The sequence below is a fragment of the Ornithorhynchus anatinus genome, chromosome 16, assembly GCF_004115215.2.
Source record: "Ornithorhynchus anatinus isolate Pmale09 chromosome 16, mOrnAna1.pri.v4, whole genome shotgun sequence".
Classification (NCBI taxonomy): Eukaryota; Metazoa; Chordata; class Mammalia; order Monotremata; family Ornithorhynchidae; genus Ornithorhynchus; species Ornithorhynchus anatinus.
In genome coordinates this window covers 4,217,392-4,238,455 of record NC_041743.1, presented here as the reverse complement: position 1 = coordinate 4,238,455, position 21,064 = coordinate 4,217,392, and the positions used below count along the sequence as shown (strand labels likewise).

General features: G+C 45.3%; 1 protein-coding gene across 1 annotated transcript in view; it reads left to right on the top strand.

Moving 5' to 3' along the window:
* The first annotated feature begins 2,478 nt into the window (after positions 1 to 2,478).
* Positions 2,479 to 21,064, top strand: part of F5 (coagulation factor V) — a 39,949-nt gene continuing 21,363 nt past the window's right edge. The window contains exons 1-9 of the mRNA XM_007668865.3: positions 2,479 to 2,938; positions 6,617 to 6,708; positions 8,263 to 8,385; positions 10,508 to 10,720; positions 15,330 to 15,473; positions 16,864 to 17,085; positions 18,711 to 18,876; positions 19,746 to 19,923; positions 20,705 to 20,807. Coding sequence (XP_007667055.2) covers positions 2,778 to 2,938; positions 6,617 to 6,708; positions 8,263 to 8,385; positions 10,508 to 10,720; positions 15,330 to 15,473; positions 16,864 to 17,085; positions 18,711 to 18,876; positions 19,746 to 19,923; positions 20,705 to 20,807 — 1,402 coding nt within the window. The 5' untranslated portion in view covers positions 2,479 to 2,777. The remainder of the gene's footprint in view (positions 2,939 to 6,616; positions 6,709 to 8,262; positions 8,386 to 10,507; positions 10,721 to 15,329; positions 15,474 to 16,863; positions 17,086 to 18,710; positions 18,877 to 19,745; positions 19,924 to 20,704; positions 20,808 to 21,064) is intronic.

Sequence of the window (21,064 nt, the reverse complement as noted above, 5' to 3'; positions counted from 1 at the left end):
TGGTGGTGTTCATTCATTCATTCAATTATATTTATTGAGCTCTTACTATGTGCAGGGCACTGTACTAAGCACTTGGAATGTACAATTCGGCAACAGATATTGAGCACTTCTGTGTACAGAGCACAGTGGGAGAGTACAACAGAATTGGTAGACACAGCCCACTTAATGAAAAAAATATAATTGAAATATTTCAAATTCAATTCATTGAGAGAAGCAGTGTGGCCTAGTGGATAGACCCAGGACCTGGAAGTTAGAAAGGCCTGGTTTCCAAACCTGGCTCTGCCACTAGTCTGTTCTGTGATCCTGGGCAAGTCACTTCTCTTCTCTGTGAAATGGGGGTAGAGACTGTGAGCCCCATGTGAGACATGGACTGTGTCCAATTTGATTAACTTGTATCTACCCCAGTACTTAGTGCGGTGCCTGGCACATAACAAATACCATTAAAAAAAAAATCAGATACCGTAGTTCCACCATATTCAGTGAAATTCCAAGAGATATCTACATTCAAGAGCGATTCTATTATCTAGAGGTCTCAGAAAACAGAATTTAACATCACTTCCTCTAGAAGGGGCAGGGGAACAGAAGAAGAAAATCGGACTGATCTGGAATCCTTTCAACATGAAGAATTTACTGGAATTCTGCTCAGGGAGGTCAGGAAACACCCACTGTGGAATGGGTATAAGTCAATCAACTGGGCAGCTACAGATGTTTGCATTGAGTCTTCGCCTCTTATTTTTTATCTTCTGTGAGCCCTTGTAAACATTACCTAAACTGCATGCCCAAGACTAAGGCAACAAACAAGTTGGTTACTGTGGTTTCTCCGGATAAACATTATCTACTGTGCATGGGAAAGCCTGATAAAGACCAAAAAGAGAAAACAGAGAGAAAAAGAAAGTTGACTAGATCAAACAGACACAAAAAGGGAAGCAAAATTAGAGACAAAGGTCAAACCAGGGCCATAAGCGCTTCTGTGGGCACGCTGCCTCTTCAAACCAACAGAAAGGAAGAGGACTATTTGTCAGAATGTTCACCGCTATATCTCGGTCACTGCACCGATGGCCTTAGGAAGGACGGGCAGTTCTGAGCCTCTCTGGCTGGGCCCCTTACTCAAAGGCCAGTGGACGGGCAGCGTGGGCATCAAAAGTGAGGTGAAGCCGGCTCAACTCCGATTCCCCCAGTCTACGGCCGTGTGGCATCTCCTCCTTCCGCTTGCCTGCTGTGTGACTTTGGGCAAGTCTCAACTTCTCTGTGCCTCAGTTACCTCATCAATCAAATGGGAATGAAGACCATGAACCCTATGTGAGACAGGGTTTGTGGCCAACCCGATTATCTTGTAATTACTCCAGTGCTTAGTACAATGCCTGGCACATAAGAACTAGCCTGGCCTAGTGGATAGAGCACAGGCCTGGGAGTCAGAAGGACCTGGATTCTAATCTTGGGTCCACCACTTGTGTGGTCTGTGACCTTGGGCAAGTCACTTTGTCTCTCTGTGCCTCAGTTCCCTCATCTGTAAAATAGGATTAAGACTATGAGCCCCATGTGGGACAAGGACTGTGTCCAACCCAATTATCTTGTATCTAACTCAGTGGCACATAGTAAGCGCTTAACAAATACCATTAATATTATTATTATTGGTGCACTTTGGCCCTGGCAATATTGGTATCAGTTGTATGGACTCAGTGTGGGGTGAAAGAAGAGGAGGGCTTTTTTTAAAATGGTATTTGTTAAGCACATACCATATCTCAACTGCTGTTCTAAGCACTGGGGTAAAATTGATCAGGTTAGACACAGTCCCTGTCCTGCAAGAGGGTCCCAGTCTAAATTGGAGGGAGGAGGATTTAATCCCTATTTTACAGATAAGGTAACTGAGGTGCAGAGAAGTTAAGTGATTTGCCCAAGGTCACACTGCAGGCAATTGGCAGAGTCGGGAGTGGAACCCAAGACTCCTAGGGCCGTCTTCTTTCCACTAAGTCATGCTGCTTCTCTGTTCAGGGGAGTCCCCATGAAAACCACAGAACTAGTCTCTATAAAAAACCGCACATGTCCACGTCCTTAGGGAGGCGAGGGTCCATGAATGACAACATTAACGGCGGTATTTGATAAAAGCTTTCTACGTGTCAAACACCGTCCAGCACTGGGGAAGATGTAGGGTAATCAGATTGGACACACTCCCTTCCATTCGCAGTCTAAGTAGGAGGGTAAATGGGTATTTAATCCCCATTTTGCAGATGAGGAAACCGAGGCGCAGAGAAGTAATTTGCCCAGGCTTGTGGCAGAGCTGGGATTAGCACCCAAGTCCTCCGACTCCTGCACTCCGGACCCTTGGACTAGCCACTAGGCCACGCTGCTTCTCTTGGAGGAGGAATCCCTATGTAGAGACCTGCCAGAATGCCAAGCTGAACCGGGGAGGAGCTCAAAGGATAAAAGAGCAGGGTTGGGCCCCTCTTGCCACCAGATCGCCTCCGGTGGGGAACTCTGCTCCCGTCTCTCACTCCAAGCCTCCTGCAGTCAGTCACACCACCCCGGCCCTGGCCGCTTCCCACAGCGCTTCACTGACCGGGTGGACAGTGACCTCGTCAACTGCTACAAACGCTGGCCCAGGAGAGGGGCGGGGTGCTCCACTGCTGAGGGAGTTCCTGCCAGGGAGGAGGGGTGTGCGGAGCCATGATAGGGCGGTGATACCACATGGAGCCACGCACAGCTCCCTGAGGCAAAGCCCGCTCAGCGTTTAGAGGAGACCTGTGGGCCCAACGCTACTGTGGGCAAGAGCACCGACCATGGCCCGGGGCTGGCCCGGCCTCTGGGTGCTGGTGGTCCTCTGCAGCAGCTGGCCACCCGGTCGGCAGCACCGAGCGGAGGCAGCTGGGCTCCGGGACTTCTACGTCGCCGCTCAGGCCGTGGACTGGACCTATCGCCCTCCTCAGCCGGAGGCCCTCAGGTAATAATAATAATGATGATAATAATGTTGGTATTTGTTAAGCGCTTACTATGTGCCGAGCACCGTTCTAAGCGCTGGGGTAGATACAGGGTCATCGGGTCGTCCCACGTGAGGCTCACAGTCAATCCCCATTTGGCAGATGAGGTAACTGAGGCACAGAGAAGTGAAGTGACTTGCCCCCAGTCACACAGCTGACAAGTGGCAGAGCCGGGATTCAAACTCATGACCTCTGACTCCCAAGCCAGGGCTCTTTCCACTGAACCACGTTGCTTCTCTAATCCCCCCGGGGTTTTGACAGGTGGACTGCTCTCCAGGCCACCTTGTGGGGGGAGGACCCTTCTCAAATGCTCGACCGAGTCCAGGCCATATTCCCTAGCTGATCACCTGCAGGCGACCTAACCCAATCGGTGGTGGACTTTCACGAATGCACATTAACTGCTGACGTTAATTACGGACAGAGATCAAAACGCAGAGCACGAACCAGCACTTTTGCTCACGGTCGTGCTACCGACCCTTCCAGAGTTTTAAAATGATACGGTGAGCTTTCAAGCTTGGTCTGTTTACACGAGTCCTTCCTACTCCGTGAGTTCAGTGTTCATAAATTTAGAGTACATAGTCTTCATTTATCATTATAATATTTCTGTCTAATTAGCTCCTAAGAACTCTCGAGGGGGAAAGGATGAGAACAGATTGTTATAGATCATTCCTCGTTATAGCGAAAACTTGAAATTACTAAGCTATAAGTAACATTGCAATGTTGGTCATTTTAATAATACTGATAATAATTGTGGCATTTGTTAAGCGCTTACTCTGTGCCCGGCACGGTACTAAGCACTGGGATGGATACAAGCAAATTGGGTTGGACACGGTCCCTGTCCCCTGTGGGGCTCACAGTCTCGATACCCATTTTATAGGTGAGGTAACTGAGGCACAGAGAAGTGAAGTGACCGGCCCGAGATCATACAGCAGACAGTGGTGGAGCCGGGATTAGAACCCACGATCTTCTGACTCTCGGGCCCGTGCTCTATCCAGTAGGCCATGCTCCTTCTCTTCAGCAAATGTTTATCTGAGAGTGATGATTTAGAGCTAATGTACCTTTAGCTTTCAGATTATTTTTTATAATATACCTACTATTAAAGGTTAGATGAGATTTTTGAGTGGCTGTTAACTGCCATTCTACCTTCCAAAAAGGAACAGACCACCTTTGTGAACATTTTCCAGTAAGAAATCTTCTATCATTAATAGCTTGGTCAACTAACCATGTTGATTGCTCTTAAAAATTATATTTTAACCTAAAACCACACTGTTGTTTAAGGTCTCGGGAAAGATACGTTCCTCTTTCACATATTTTGTAACATGGAAGCAATCAGCACAGAAATAGAACTGTATTTTTGAGAGGTCTTCACTGTTTAACATTAAACCTTAGTCTCATTATAATATGTTCTAACATTGAAACATTACACTATTCACTCTGTTGTTGTTGGATAACATTTTTTTTTACAAATGTATTGAGGGACTATAAATCACAAACTAATGGCCTAATTTTAGACAGACCTTCAGTGGAATAATACCAATTAAAAAACATAACAAGAGTCTTTTCAGCATTGTTTGCCACGCATATCAGTGGATTAACCAACTCTGTTGAAATCTTACCTTTTGTACATTGCATTACGATCTTTGAGAATTTGCTCTTTCTAATGAAAAGTAATCCTGAAAATGAGGAGACCCTTTACGTCAAAAATTTGGAAAAGTCCATCAGACCCAACTACAGAGATTATAGAAAGTAAAATTTAGTCAGATGACGTAAATATCTTTTGGGGAAGAATCTTAGTTGGGTAAACATAGTCTTTCAAAGATAAGGCAGTTTTGGAGAGTGCTTGTTCTGCCTTAGATAAATTTGAAAATGAATGGAAAACAACCTTAATTGCTTGTGCATAGTACCGGAGGGTGAACATTTACTTATTCAATAATAATAAAAATGATGATGGTATTTGTTAAGTGCTTATTATGTGCCAGGCACTATACTGAGCACTGGGCTGGATATACACGAATCAAGTTGGACATAGTCCCTGCCCAATGTGGAGCTCACAGTACAGCAGGCAAGAATCCAGGTCCTCTAACTCGCAGGCCCAGGTTCTTTCCTCTAAAACACGCTGCTTCTCATTAAGGTTGAAGCTTCAGTGAGGGTCTTAACCTGTGAGTTTAGGAGTTCTGTACACCCACTTCATGATTTTGTCAACCCAGTCTCCCCTTTGCTTTCATTCTTCCAGATTTAGGAGTCTTAACTTTTTCAGTCTATCCTCATAAGGGTGAACTTCACCTGCTCCATGAAAAAGAGTTTGCTTTTATTTGTTTTGAACTTGCCACCTTCAAGTCTCAATGGCTACTTTGTAGTCTTGCAGTTGGGGGATTGGATGAACAGCCATTACATTTTTTTCCTTCATGACTGTGTTGACTCCAATCACACTTTTTTTTTTTTTTTAACTTCACAGGAAAAAAAGCGAACTGGGCTTTGATGTGCAGGAATACCACACAGGGTTTTGTAATTGTCCTATTGGCAAATGCCAGATCTTATGAAACTGGGAAGTGGGGAGAAGAAGGGTGTGAACAAAACGTTGAAGACAAGAGAGATGAGAATGAGGTCCAATCCAAAAATTGGAATGGGAGGAATGAAGAGTGCCCACTGGTCTGAAGTGGGGTAAGCTCCTTGTGAGCAGGGAACATGTCCCTTTTCTCTTTTTCTAACGGTAGCTGGGGGCTTTTTGACCCAGACTCCCAGTGACACTCATCCCAGGTCTCTGACTGTAAGTTCCTGAGGGCAGGGATCGTGACTGCTAAACTCTACTGCATTGTACCCTCCCAAGCGCTCAGTACTGTGCCCTGCACACAGTAAGGCTCAGTAAATACCACATCGATGGACTAACAGATCTGGAAAGATCCCAAATAGAAAGTGCCTGCCCCCTCCTACTTATTCTCCATCCTCCTTAAAAATCCCAGCCTGCTTTCTGCCCTCACTCAAAAAATGAAAAGTTAGCGACTATTCCCTCAACAGGGTCTTTTGCCCAAATTAACATCTGGTGAGTTTAGTGGAAATTCAGCTTGTTACACACAGTTTTGAGGGATATACCAACTGCACGTTCCTTGTGGGTAGAGATTGCATATACCGACTCTTCTGTATTGTACTTTCCACAGAGCGTATTACAGGGCTCTCTATATAGGAAATACTCAATGAATACCAATAGATACCACCATATCCCTAGGAATTGAGAAGCCCTTTGTAAACCATGTCATGGGAAATTTATATGATTATAATCTAAAGTCTTTTGAACTCAAACAACTTAAAAACTATCTGAAAAATTGAGAGTGGATATAGGAAAAGGGAGTACAAAGCAGCAGAATTGGATGATGAGAACTTCCTCTACATGATTCATTAGCAGGAACTCTCTGGATAGATGACCAGAGGTACTATCAACCATATCTACAAACTGTCTTTTTTCTCCCCCACCATCTTAGGCACTTAGGTTTACTAATGAAATACATTAGTAAAGCACAGACCATTTATTCTTGTTTCCAATCTAAGGAAATGTTTATTTATGAGGCAGGCAATGGGCAGTAGAAGGCAAGAGAGTCATATTAGATGTATTTTAAAGTAGCTCCTTTTTCTGTTTCAAATTTCAGATTTAAAAGATCAGAGTCAGTCTTTAAGAAAATTGTCTACAGAGAGTATGATGCAGATTTTAAGAAAGAGAAGCCAAGATCTAGCATTTCAGGTAAGCCTCAAATGCAAACACTTTTTATGAATGCACCTATGTATAATTTGCCTATTTATAGTCATCCAGATTTTGCATATTCTTTCATTTTCTACTTTGCTCACGGGGTAATGTACAGCAGCAATGTCCTCTAATGAAACAGCTGAGGGCATTGGCATAAAATAACTACACTAATCATAACATAACAAAATAGGAGTTTTTCATCTATCCTTCTTAAAGAATTATCAGTACTATTGTCACGTGATCTTATTTTAAACACATTCCCATAGATCGATTCTAAGAAGCATTAGGCAAGACATTCTCTCTGCTAATTGTCTTTCTTATCCAAAATCCCATGCTAGAATTTCTATCCATCTCACTATAGAAAATAATTTTTAAGGAGAACGTGCACCAATGAGGATTCAATTCCCATTCTCCCTCCTACTTTTTCATTCATTCAGATAGTATTTATTGAGCACTTACTGTTTGGCTCAAAGTTAAGTGCTTAATTACCACATACCACGTCTGGCCTCTTGAATAGTTTCATTATCGCATATTCGGATCTCAGATGGCAAGGGGGGAAAAAATCACCAAAAATGATAGCTGGAACTCAGTTTAGCAGTACCGGAGAGACATGTGAGGAGAATAAACGTTAAGATTCCCAAGCAGAGGCTGCATGGGACACCCAAAGGGGAACCCCTCCAAAATGTCCTAGAAATGGGGTGAAACACAATCTAAACGTGGAAGAGCTGCTGACTGATCAGCCAGGCCGATAGCAGTCAGGAAAGGGTGGCTCGATTTAAGGAAAAGCTTTGGGAAGACAAGATAACAAGAGGCAGGTTCAAAAACACTGTCCAGTGCTTTAAGTAACATAGGATAAGGCGAAGGAGAAGCAGCATGGCCTAGTGGAAAGAGCCCAGGCCTGGGATTCAGAGGACTTGCTTGGTCACTTGTGTGCTGCATGACCTTGGGCAAGTCGATTCACTTCTCTGTACCTCAGTCCCCTCATCTGGAAAATGGGGGATTAAGACTGTGTCCAACCTGATTATCTTGTATCTAGCCCAGAGTTTAGAACAGTACCTGGTAGATAATTAGCTCTTAGCAAATATCATTAGAAAAAAAAAAGGACAGTCAAATGCAGAGTGTGGGCATTAATCCTTTTAGTGGCAGCCACGGGATGGTGTCTTACCATCCATTTTCACTTATGAAACACAAGTCTGAGTAGATTTATTTGTATGTGTATAATATAGAATTTTTTACTCTACGTGCATAATATCTATACATTAAATCAAGAGGGCATTTTCTGATGAACGAAAAATGATTAATAATTATGAACTCACTGCGGGTCAGGACTTTATGTCCTTTTTCCATCTCTGCCTTTATTTTTTGTGCGATTTAAGCCAAGGCTCTTAACCCTCCGCTCTTATCGAGCCCAGGCTGGTAGCTGCCATTTTGTCTGGCAGGCATTTTGAAGTGAAGATAAAAGGGGTGACAAAAAGGATCAAGGTGGGAGATTCACTCGGGATCTGAATATATATCATCAGACTTTTTTTTTTTAATGTTCCTTTTCTACAGGACTTCTGGGGCCAACTTTATATGCAGAAGTGGGAGACACTTTGAATATTCACTTTAAGAATATGGTTAACAAATCTTTGAGCATCCACCCACGAGGGATTGCCTACAGCAAACGATCAGAAGGTAAGGGGAAATCAATGTTTCATTTAGAGGGAAAAATAAATTATGATCCGATAGCATCGAGCAGGGAAGAGCGATATTCTCTGACAGGAGTAGTCAAAGAGTTTCCCTTTGCTGAAATTGCACTGTTGAATAATTTCTTGAGAAGATTTATATCTTGGAGCCCTAGGCTCTCCAAGTACATGAAACAAAAAAATTGAGCTCCTTCAGAATCTAGTGAGCTAAAGAATTGGATTGAACCATTATAGTGCAATATTGTCAACATTTGGGAAAGATCACTGCATCGTGAAAGTAAAGTGATAGGAGAAACCCTTCCAAATCACAAATAAATTCCATTTTAAAGAAAGAAATGAGGTGAACTTTGCAACCCAGTGCTGCTATTTGTTCAGCAAATAAACCTAAGGACCTTATCCTTCTCTTCCCTTACTGTTTAACTGAAAATCCTTCCCAAAACTCATTATTCACTGGTGGTTATTTAAAATGTGCTGCTCTATTCCATAAGGAAAGCATTTCAAGATATTTTTACAAAGATTTTTATAAAAGCACATCTTTAATAAGCTGAATGGCCTGAGAAAAGTAACTTTCTGAAATTCTTTATATGATTTTGTTTACTAAAGTCCTAATATTCCTCATTAGTAACATGAGTCCTTGGATTGAGGAGAACCCAGGGTATAATATATACTACAGAAGCAAAGTAGTTACCCCAGTGGGCTGGTACGTTTGGCAAGATAATAATCAGTAAAAATGACTTACTGACCCTATCGAAAAGTTGTTTCATTTCACAGAGTAGGGCAGAAAACTATATTTTGGCATTAAGTGCTTATTAAGTGCCAGGCACTGTACTAAGCACTGGGGTAGAAACAAGCTAATCAGGTTGGACACAGTTCATGTCCCACATGGGGCTCACAGTCAATTCCCATTTTACAGATGAGGTAACTGAAGCCCAGAGAAGTGAAGTGACTTGCCCAAAGTCACACAGCAGACAAGCAGTGGACCCGGGATTGGAACCCAGGTCCTTCTGACTCCCAGGCTGTTTGCTATCTCTAACTTAACCTCTGCTAAGGAAATGTGACCTCACAGGATTGTGATGTTGTCCTGAGTCCTGTTCAGGCAGTCCCCGACTTAGAGTATATCGAGTTGTGATAACCGGGATATCTGGTCTTAATTGATAATCTGTTTCAATTTCACAACTCACAGGGAAGCAGCGAGGGCTAGTGGATAGAGCGTGGGCTCCGGAGTCAGAGGGCCTGAGTTCCAATCCCAGCTCCGCAACCGTGTGACCTTGGACAAGTTACTTTGCTTCTCTGTGCCTCAGTTCCCTTACCTCTAAAATGGGGGAACTGATTATGAGCCCTATTTGGCACAGGGACTATGTCCAACCCAATTATCTTTTATCTACTCCAGTACTTAGAACAGTGCCTGGCACATAGTGAGTGCTCGATAATAATAATAATAATGATTGTGGTGTTTGTTATCCATTTCAGTTAACACTACCCTCTTTTATGGTACTCGTTCAGGAGAGGCTGGGTAGAGAAGGTGCACAGGATCGATCGGAGGGAAATGGGGAAAATGAGCAAAAATGTGATGGGGCGGGAGAAGGAGTAGGGAAAAGTTAAAGAGGGCTGGGAGGCTGCAGGGGGACAAAGGGGAGAGCTGCCTTTTTGTCAGATGAAGTCTCAAGGGCCTGGAGGACAGGCCCATTTTCCTTCCAGTGAAGTTAGAGTTGGCCGCCCTAACGGAGAACATGATGTTCATTAAGTGCCAAGTACTGTACTAAGCACTCATCAGATCAAACACAATCCCTGCCTCACATTGGGTTCATTATCTCAGTGGTGAGAGAATCGGTCCTTTATCCCCATTCTGCAGATTCATTCCATTGTATTCATCCATCGTATTTATTGAGTGTTTACTATGTGCAGAACACTGTATTAAGTGCTTGAAAGAATGCAATACAACAACAAACACATTCCCTGCCCACAACAAGCTTAAAGCCTTGAGACGAGAAAGCTAAGGCCCAAAAAGTTAAGTGACATGTCCCTGCCCCTAGAACCCAGGTTTCCAGACTTCCGGTCTTACGCCCTTCGCACTAGGCCACGGGGCTGATCCTGGCTCTGACTTTCCCCAGGAGCACTGTACGCCGACTGGACGACACCGTTCGAGAAGATGGATGACGCAGTGCTTCCGGGCCAACAGTTCACTTACGTGTGGAAGATCACCGAAGGAGTCGGACCTACTGAGGCTGACCCGCCCTGCCTCACTCAGATCTATTACTCTCATGAAAATGTCATCCAGGACTTCAATTCTGGCTTGGTTGGAGCTCTGCTCATTTGTAAGAAAGGTACGGAGAAACATTTGCCAATATGAAGCCCGATGGTTTTTGAAAACCAAGCTGCATGTGTGTATAGGTTCTGGGGGGCCCTGGAGATGAGGGAGGAGGAAATTTTAACCCGGTGGGACCCTGGAACGGTAGAAGTACAGGTCTCCTGCCTCGGCTTGACCGTAGCGTGACTGGTGACGGCAAATACGCTCCGACTCACGTGACATCATTTGGATGCCATTTTCATGGAAGCCTGCCCCAGTCGGCCTAATTCTAGAACATTTTACTGATGCGGCCCAAGCCTCCCTCTTGTTCTAGAGCCCTTCCCACCTCCCTCTCAACAATGAAGCTTCTAGGCCACAGAATGCTGTAACAGGATGATAATCATTCATTCAATCGTATTTATTGAGCGCTTACTGCGTGCAGAGCACTGCACTAAGCACTTGGAAAAACTTTGGTTTTGAATAGTGCTTTTATTCCCAGAATTCTGTAATTAGCTCATTTTTACTCTCACAACGACCCTGTCAGATCGGGATGGAGGCAGGGACTATTAGCCCTATTTTGGAGATGAAGAAACTGAGGTTCAGGGAGGACAAGCGGCTTGCCTACAGCCATACGGCTGGCCCGTGGCTGAGTCCTCCAGCTTCTAGACCACGCTCTGAAAATGTAAATGCCAGACAGAAAGTGCGTCTGGTCCCGAAATTGCAGCAGACAGGGGATGGGCCATATGGAAAGAGGGCTGACTGGGATATAACTGGGGAACTTGTCAACCAGTTAGGTTGTATTGGACTCTCCCAAGCACTTAGTTCACTTCTCTGCACCCAGTAAGCGCTCTATCAATGCCACTGATCATGATAAATGGTCATCCTACCGCACCTTCACATGGATATTCTCCTTGTCTACCAGGTTACTTTTTGGAGAGGAGCAGTCAAGGAGGAGATGGCTTCGATAGGTAGTCATTCCCAAGAGTCCTAAGCCTCCGACCCCTTTCTATTTTGCTTGACATAGTAAGCGCTTAAATAACACCATTATTTTGCCATTGGCTACAGAAGAGGACCGAGGTCAATGCTTCAATGTCACATCGTCTCACAGACTCTCGAGTGACCTAACCTCTCTTTACGGTGCCAACCATTCCTCTGGACAGCTCAAAGTGTTGGCAGGATCCACAAAAAACCCTTACCAAACCTTTTTCATACAGGACCTGGGTTCAAGTGCTGTTTTGTTTTGCTGTCTGTCACCCCCGTTTAGACTGTGAGCCCGTCACTGGGTAGGGATTGTCTCTATCTGTTGCCAAATTGTACATTCCAAGTGCTTAGTACAGTGCTCTGCACATAGTAAGCGCTCAATAAATACTATTGAATGAAAGTTCCGGCTCTGCCACTTGCCTGCTGTGTGACTGACCCTGGGCGAGTCACTTCACTTCTCTGTGTTTCAGTCTCTCATCTGTAAAATGGGGATTAAGACTGCGAACCCCATGTGGGACCTGGACTGTGTCCCACCTGATTAGTTTGTATCCACACCAGAGCTTAGAATAGCGTCTGGCACATAGTAAGCCCTTAATATATACCGATATAAAAAAAAGCATACTATCACCAAAAATGTCTACTTAGTACCCGTAATGCTTATGGTACACCTAGGGTTCTGGAACTCACAATATAGGGATGAAGACAAATAGAAACCCTGAAGGACTATAGGTTATGGTTTCAAAAATTAAACTGTCCTGCCTGTCAAGGGTTCCCTTCCTCAGCCCACTCTCAGAGCCTAAGGAACAGAAAATACCAGATTATAATAATGATGATAATTATGATGTTTGTTAAGTGCTTACTATGTGCCGGGCACTGTTCTAAGCGCTAGGGCGGATACACGCAAATCGGTTTGGACACAGTCCCTGTCCCACGTGGGGTTCACAGTCTCAATCTCCATTTTACAGATGAGGAAACAGGCACGGAAAAGTGAGGTGATTTGCCCAAGGCCACATAGCAGACAAGTGGCAGAGATGGGATTAGAACCCATGACCTTCTGACTCCCAGGCCTGTGCTGTATCCATTAAGTAGCTTGGCCTAGTGAAAAGAGAATGGACCTCAAAGTCACAGGACCAGGGTTCTAATCCCAGTTCTGCCCACTGCCTAACTACTTTGGGCCTCAGTTTCTTCATCTGTAAATTGGAGATTCGATATCTGTCCTCCCTCCTATTTAGACTGAGAGCCCCACGTGGGACAGGGAGTGTCCAAAATGATTAACTGTATCCAACAAAGTGCTTAGAAAACACTTAGAAGAGTGTTGGACACACAGTAAGTGCTTAACAAATACCATCATTATTATTAATAGTCTAATTTTGTGGAATTCAAATCCACCGATCCATTTGCAGCCAGTGTGGAGGGACGAGCCCCATGATGGCAGGAGACATTTTTTATGGTATCTGTTGAGCACTTACTATGTGCCAGGCACTGTACTAATCGCTGGGGGAGATACAAGCTAATCAGGTTGGACCCAGTCTACGTCCCATGTGGGGCTCACAGTCTTAATCCCCATTTTACAGATGAGGGAACTGAGGCTCGGAGACGTGAAGTGACTTGCCCAAGGTAACACGGCAGACAAGTAGTGGTGGAGCCGGGACTAGAGCCCAGGTCCTTCTGACTCCCGGGCCCAGACCCTACTCACTAGGTCACTATGCTTCTTGGGGCATCCTTCACTAGTAGAAAACGATCAATAACATCTGCAATCCTCTCTTAATTATCTAGTAACTGATTAGCTAATCAGTTAGCCAGTACCTATGTTCTTGCTCTTCCCGCCTGCCTGCTCCTGTTTATCCCTTGCTTTATCCTGGACCGCTGCCCAAGTAAATCCCTGTATTTAACGTGCTGAGTGGGTTAACAGCTACATATGGAGAGAGCCATGATAACTGCTGACCCCTACCCACTGCTTTCCGCTTTCCAGTGCCCTTTTAAGGCACCAGGAAACACCTACTTCTTTGAGATCTCAAAAGGACACAGTTGCAAAACGCTGGAACCTAGGGAAAGAAAGGCCAAAGGATCTGGTTTCCTTCTTAAGCACGGAAGTCACCTGAATATTTTGCAAAATGGAATAGCAGTAATAATCATGGTACTTGGTAAGTGCTTATTACGTCTCAAGAACTCTTCTAAGCGCTGGGATAGATACGAGTCATTCGCACTCACACTCTTAATCCCCATTTTACAGATGAGGGAACTGAGGCCCGGAGAAGTGCAGTGACTTGCCCAAGGTCACACGGCAGGCATGGGGCAGAACTGGGATTAGAATCCAGGTCCTTCTGACTCCCAGGCCCGTGCTGGACCCACTAAGCCATGAAGCCATGATCCACCATTAAAAAGAGAGAGGGTTTTAACAAGGATCACATTCATTCTACTTTGCAGGAAGGGTTTACGATGATGCGCTGATTGACCGATTGATGAATAGGCCTATTAAAAAACCGCCCCATCCATTTGCACACTTAAATGAGGTCGGAACAACAATGATGTATAATGACGTCCCTGAAAATTTTATAACGTTCCATTTTTCCCTCCATTATAGCAGGCTATCCTCATAATGTCCCTTTGAGGTAGAAGGGAGCAAAAACTGGGGACCTCAACTATACAACGGGGGTTCAATACCTGTTCTCCCTCCTATTTAAAGTGTGAGCCCCATGTGGGACAGGGACTGTATCCAACGTGATTACCTGGTATCTACCCCAATACTTAAAACAGTGCTTTGACCCATAGTAAGTGCTTAACAAATACAAGAATAATAATAATATAAATAGCTCCTTGTGGGCAGGGAAAAAGCCTACCAAATCTGTTATATTGCACTTTCTCAAGCACTTAGTACAGTGCTTTGCACACATTAAGCACTCAATAATTAATTGATTGATTATTTATCATTCTTCTAAAATACCATAATCAACTTTATGGCAGGCTTTTATTTCCTCACAGTGTTCAGAACCTTAAAATATCCACATTTAACTGAATTTAGCAGACCTAGGCTTAACTAGGTCTGCTTAATTCAGTTAAATGTGCATATTTACCTGACCTAGTTAAACCTGTCCATAGTTAAGCTCCAAATTTCATCAGTATCCAAGTTTTTGGGAAATGAGAGCCTCTCTCTTTCTCTACCTGGAAACTATTAAAAATTGACTAGCCAAACCCCAACCGTCATTCTGTAAAGGGACATCCAGTTTCGTATTGATTTCTGCGTGGGCCCGATGCTGTAATGACAAACCTTTGGGCAGATGTAGCTTAAATAAGACATGCTTTTTGTGTTTCCTGCTTCTCCCCAAGAGCCCAACTTTTCCCCTAACCATTTCAAACCGTTAATGCAACTGGAAATATATCTGCTCGCGGTTCATAGCAGTCTCACTGACCCGAAAACGGCTAATCGAGGGATCATAATTCATCCTTTCTTATTCGTCTCAAATTTCTTCTCCCCCTTGGCAACCCTACCACATTTCAATTGTATTCATTGAGCATTTACTGTGTGCAGGGCACTATACTAAGCGCTTGGAAGAGTACAATAGAACAATGAACAGACACACTCCCTGCCCACAACGAGCACTTAACTGAGAACTTCCTTTGCCCTTGAGTTTTCCGGTTCCCTCACGTTTCCCATCTCCCCACAGGAAGCCTGACTGAAAGAGGAATTCCGGATATGTATGACAGGCAGCAAGTGTTGATGTTCGCAGTGTTTGATGAGAGCAAAAGCTGGCAACCGAGATCCGCCCTAATGTACACCGTCAATGGTTACGCCAATGGGACACTTCCAGGTAACTGGTGCATTTGGTGCCTTGCGGGGTGAGTGAAGTAAACACTGAGCTTTTTTCTGGGGAAGGTTTCTGTCCAGATCACAGCGGAAGATGCCTGCAGTAGCCATTTCAACCCATGACCACCTAAAGACATCTGAGCTATAGTATAGAGGGGGGAGAAGTACGTTATGTACCAAACTCCCTTTCCATCTCAGATGGGCTAAGGAAAAGCGACCACACAAAGTAACGTGGCTTGGTGGAAAGAGCACAGGCTTGGGATTCCCGGGATCTGGGTCCTAAATCCATCTCTGCCACTTGTCTTAGTCCTCATTTCACAGATGAGGTAATTGAGACACAGCCAAGTTGAGATTGTGCGCCCCATGTGGGGCATGGCCTGTGTCCAAATTCATTCGCTTGTATTTTCTCCAGTACTTAATACAGTGCCTGGCAAATAATAAATATTTAAATACAATTTTTAAAAAAAACAATGGGTTTTTTAATGGCATTCGCTGCACTGTGCAGTCACTGTCTCCATCAGTGGCCAGGTATGTTGTACCAAATATTTTGTATTCAGTGGAATTTTTTAGTGGGTCTACTGTCCAGCCTCATGTACAATGGCAATGCTAGCGTAGGGCACAGCCGATACCAGTTAATCGATTATTCGTTAATCAATAGTTCAAGAACATGGCGGTGTCTTAATAGTGCCGAAAACATTTCCTGTTCACTTCTCAAAGAAATCAAAAGAATGTGATTTGATACGCATTTTTATAATAGATTAGCATCAGCTTGGGATCCTGGGAAAGTTTCAAGGTTGCCCTATGCAGATGTAGAGTTTAGACTGTAGGACTGGGTGTTAATTCTTTTTTTTTTAATAGTATTTGTTAAGCGCTAACCATGTGCTAGGCACTATACTAAGCACCGGGGTAGAAGCAGCGTGGCTTAGTGGATAGACCACGGGCCTGGGAGTCAGGAGGTCATGGGTTCTAATCCCGGCTCCGCCACATGTCTTCTGGGTGACCTTGGGCAGGTCACTAACTTCTCTGGGCCTCAATGACCTCATCTGTAAAATGGGGATGAAGACTGTGAGCCCCACGTTGGACAACCTGATTACCTTGTATCTACTCCAGTGCTTAGTACAGTGCGTGGCACACGGTAAGCGCTTAGCAAATACCATTATTCTTTTTTATTACTACAGTGCTCTGCACACAGTAAGCAGACAATAAATATGATTGATTGGCTGGCACTGTCTGTCCTCGGACGCTCTGAGAAAGTCCAAGGTGGTAGAACCTGAGTTCTGCTTCATTCTCCTCCAAGGCCGGCCTCCCCGGCAATCCGCGAGGGACCTGCGGGTTGGGGGAGAGCAGGGCCCGCGGCCCCCGTCCCACCCGCTGCCCCTGTCTTTCTCTTCCAGATATACAAGCCTGCGCCCTGGACCACATCAGTTGGCACCTGATAGGGATGAGCTCCGGGCCCGAACTGTTCTCCCTTCACTTCAGCGGGCAGGTCCTGGAGCACAACGGCCACAAGCTCTCCACCTTCAACCTCGTCGGCGCGACATCTTTCACGGCCAATATGACCGTGAGCCACGAGGGATGGTGGATGATCTCTTCCCTCGTCCCGCTTCACATGGAAGGCAAGGAGATTCATCGGGGGCTGGGAGGCGGGTGAGGCCTGGGAGTCAGAAAGACCTGGGTTCTAGTCCTAGCTCCGCCACTTGTCCGTTGGGTGACCGGCAGGTCACTTCACTTCTCTGCGCCTCAGTGCCCTCATCTGCAAAGTGGGGATTAGGTTTCCGGAGCCCCACGTGGGAGGTGCACTGTGTCCAACCTTGTATCTATCCCAGCGTTTAGAACAGTGTCTGGCACATTGTAAGTGTTTAATAAACGCCTTAAAAAGAAAAAAAAGACTTTGGGCTCTGTCTCCCCCTGCTGGGCATGGCTGTTTCTCATCCTCATCTTCTTGTGAGAAATTGCCCCAGCAAGAAATTTTATTCAATCGTATTGATTGAGCTCTTACTGTGTGCAGAGCGCTGTTCTAAGCGCTTGGAAAGCACAATTCGGCAACAGAGACAATCCCTACCCAACCACGGACTCACAGAGGGGAGGGAAGATAGGGGAAATAAAGGGCAGAGTTTGGAAGCTTCCTCATAGAAGCTACTCCTGATGAGGAGTGGAAATGTCATTGTTTTTAAAAAATCCAGCAGCCACTCGGAGCAGAGTACTGCATGAATTCCTAGAGGAGTCACAAAGTGGTTCAACTGCATCCTGGTAGAGTGTTGAACCACTTGCCCCAAACCACACCTAAAGCTAGCGATCAGTTAACAAATTAGGGATCTGATATTCAGTCAACAACAATCAAGCCATCAGGAAAAGCCAGTCCTCAATGGAGAAGCTGCATTTAGTGGAAAGAGTCCAGGCCTGGGAGACGGGATGTGGGTACAAGTTCCAGCTCCACCACTTGTCTGCTGTGTGACCTTGGACAAGTCACTTCACTTCTCTGTGCCTCAGTTACCTCATCCGTAAAACGGAGATTAAGACTGTGAGCCCCATGTGGGACAGGGACATGATTAGCTTGTATGTACCCCAGTGTTCAGAACAGTGCTTGACACGTAGAATGTGCTTAATACCATCGTTATTATTCAACTGAATTGCAGGGATAACTATTGTACATTTGAAAAGCAGAACTGATAGAAGTGAGTACCCATCTCACACCAAGCAGTAAAACTTTAAAACTTTTATTCCAAGAAATCAAAGAAACAGGGGTGGTGTCACCCATCTGATTTCACAACCCAGTCGGGACCAAATAAAGTAAGGTCTCAGTAATAATAATGTTGGCATCTGCTAAGCGCTTACTATGTGCAGAGCACTGTTCTAAGCGCTGGGGTAGGCACAGGGGAATCAGGTTGTCCCTCGTGGGGCTCAAAGTCTTAATCCCCATTTGACAGATGAGGTAATTGAGGCACAGAGAAGTTAAGTGACTCGCCCACAGTCACACAGCAGACAAGCGGCAGAGCCGGGAGTCGAACCCATGACCTCTGACTCCAAAACCCGTGCTCTTTCCGCTCAGTAGGTGTGTATGACTAGAATTCTGGACTGTAAGCTTGTTGTGGGCAGGGAATTTGTTTATTGTTGTAGTATACACTTCCAAGCGCTTAGTACAGTGCTCTGCACACAGTAAGCACTCAATAAATGCCACTGAATGAATAAATTGAAAAGCAAAGCAGATATCTCCAATTCACCACCCCGTCTTTCAAATCAGCTGGAATGCACGGTTACCTCAACATAAAGTCTTGCCAGAAGCAAACCAGGAGCAACAAAAAAATATCCCGCGACCAGAGACGCCAGATTAAAGACTGGGAATATTTCATCGCTGCTGAGGAAGTAATGTGGGATTATGCGCCTGTCATCCCAGGGAACATGGACAAGTAGGTGGAATCGCAAAACAAAGCTAAACAAAATTTTGTCAGCGATCCTTTGGAAAACGTCTGGTTTCCATCAAAAGGTCAAAAGATATTTGAGCATCAAAAAGTTAAAGATATTGATTTATAATTTCCTGTTTTGGGGGTTATCACCCGTTCTTGCAGTGGGTTGGTCTGGGGCTTCAACCCCTAAACAGTCAATGCAGAAGTCGGGGGGCTCCTTGGCCCGTTACAACCCTTCCATTAACCCAGTCCAGGCTAGGAGACGGGGAAGCCCAACAGTTTTGAACGACAAAGAAGTAGCTTGAGAAGCAGCCTGGCCTGGTGGAAGGAGCCCGGGTCTGGTGGTCAGAGGTCCTGGGTTCTAATCCCGACTCTACCACCTGTCTGCTGTATGACTTTGGGCAAGTTGCTTCACTTGGCTGTGCCTCAGTTCCCTCATCTGGAAAAAGACCGTGAGCCCTACGTCAGATAGGGACTGCATCCAACTCTATTATCTTGTACCTAACTCCAGCTCTCGGTACAGTGCCTGGCACATAGTAAGTGCTTAGCAAATACCACAATTATTATTATTATGAAAAGAAAGCACGGAGTTTCTCTCCGGGCTCTGTGGCCACTCGACATCAATGCTTGGCCCCTCTTGGAAGAGTCACTGTTGTTTCAGGAAGTGTAGGTGTCCTAACAACAGGGCTTCAACTCAGGAGTTTTTCCCGGACTCCCGGAGGCTCCCTTGAGGAGAAAGTGTTATAAGCTCATTGCGGGCAGGGACTGTGTCGGTTATAATTGTCCTCTCCCACACGCTTAGTATAGCGCGCTGCACACAGAAAGCATTCAATACGATTGACTAATTTGTTCGTTTTTTTTTTTTTTTTGAGAAAATATAAATCTCAGCACTTGGACAATTTCTCCAACCAAATCGGGAAGATATACAAGAAGGTTGTCTATAAAGAGTATCAGGACGCCTCCTTCACCAAGCGTCGAGAGAGTAACAAAATCTCGGAAACTGGAATCTTGGGCCCTATTATCAGAGCCCAGGTCAGAGATACAATCAAAGTAAGTGACGGAGGGATGGAGCCCGGGACCAGATTGAGAAGCACAGGTCCAGTTCAGATGTTTCCCAAGTGGCTGCTTTAAAACACCTGGTTGACTAGTGATGAAAGGCAACAAAAATCCACACACCTTTTCCTTTCCCCTTCCTGCCCCTTTTTTCCTCCAATCCCAGAGTTCCCTCTCCTCTCCTCCGGCCGCCGGCCTCACTTCAAAGTTGCGGGCAGAGAACCTGTCTCCCAACTCTATTATAGTGTACTCTTCCAAGTGCTTAGTACGGTGCTATGCACGCGGAAAGCGCTCAGTAAATACGATTGATTGGTACTGAGAGAGCGTGAGGAGGTGGGTGGGCTAGAGAGGGTTGGAGAGGCTGAAAGAGTGACCATGGACGAGATTAAGGGGAAACTGCAGCAGTGGGAGTAAGTGAGAAAACTTCCCCTTCTCTAGACTATGCTCGTTATGGCATGGAATATATCTTTATCGCTGTATTGTGCTAGCACTTAGTACGGTGTTCTGCACACAGTAAGCACTCAGTAAATACGATTGAATGACTGACTTATAGACACTGGCCACCTGATGAAATGACACACTAGAAGATTTCTGGTTTTTCCACATGAGCTTGCCGACACTTTTTACAGAGAATGGTCAATTGGTGAACCAATATTCCACCCAGTGGACGAGTAGGAGATGTAGCTGGTGCCACTTTAAGGGCATTTTCGCAGCCAGGGGTCCGGATCGAGTGCGCCTGACGCTGAACGTCGGTGGTCTCCGATTTTCATCCCTGTAGGTCGTGTTCAAGAACCTGGCCAGCCGCCCCTATAGCATCTACCCTCACGGGGTGTCGCTTTCCAAGACGGAAGAAGGAGTGTCCTATCCCGGGGATACCTCAGGTCTGAATCTTTGCTGACTTCTAACAAACCACAGAACCCGATTAGTCTTTTGATCCGGGCTTCAGGGGGTTAGGTGAACCCAATGGCGGGTGAGGTGGCCCCAAAATCCCCAGTTCAAGAGCGCACTGGCAGCCTGCAATACTCAAAGCCAGAGACGATTTAGGCACAGGGGAGCAGAGCCAGGGTTCAGTGCTGGGCAGACCACGCTGTGTGAATTGAAAAGCTGCAAATCCCAAGCATGAGAGGGAGGAAGGGAG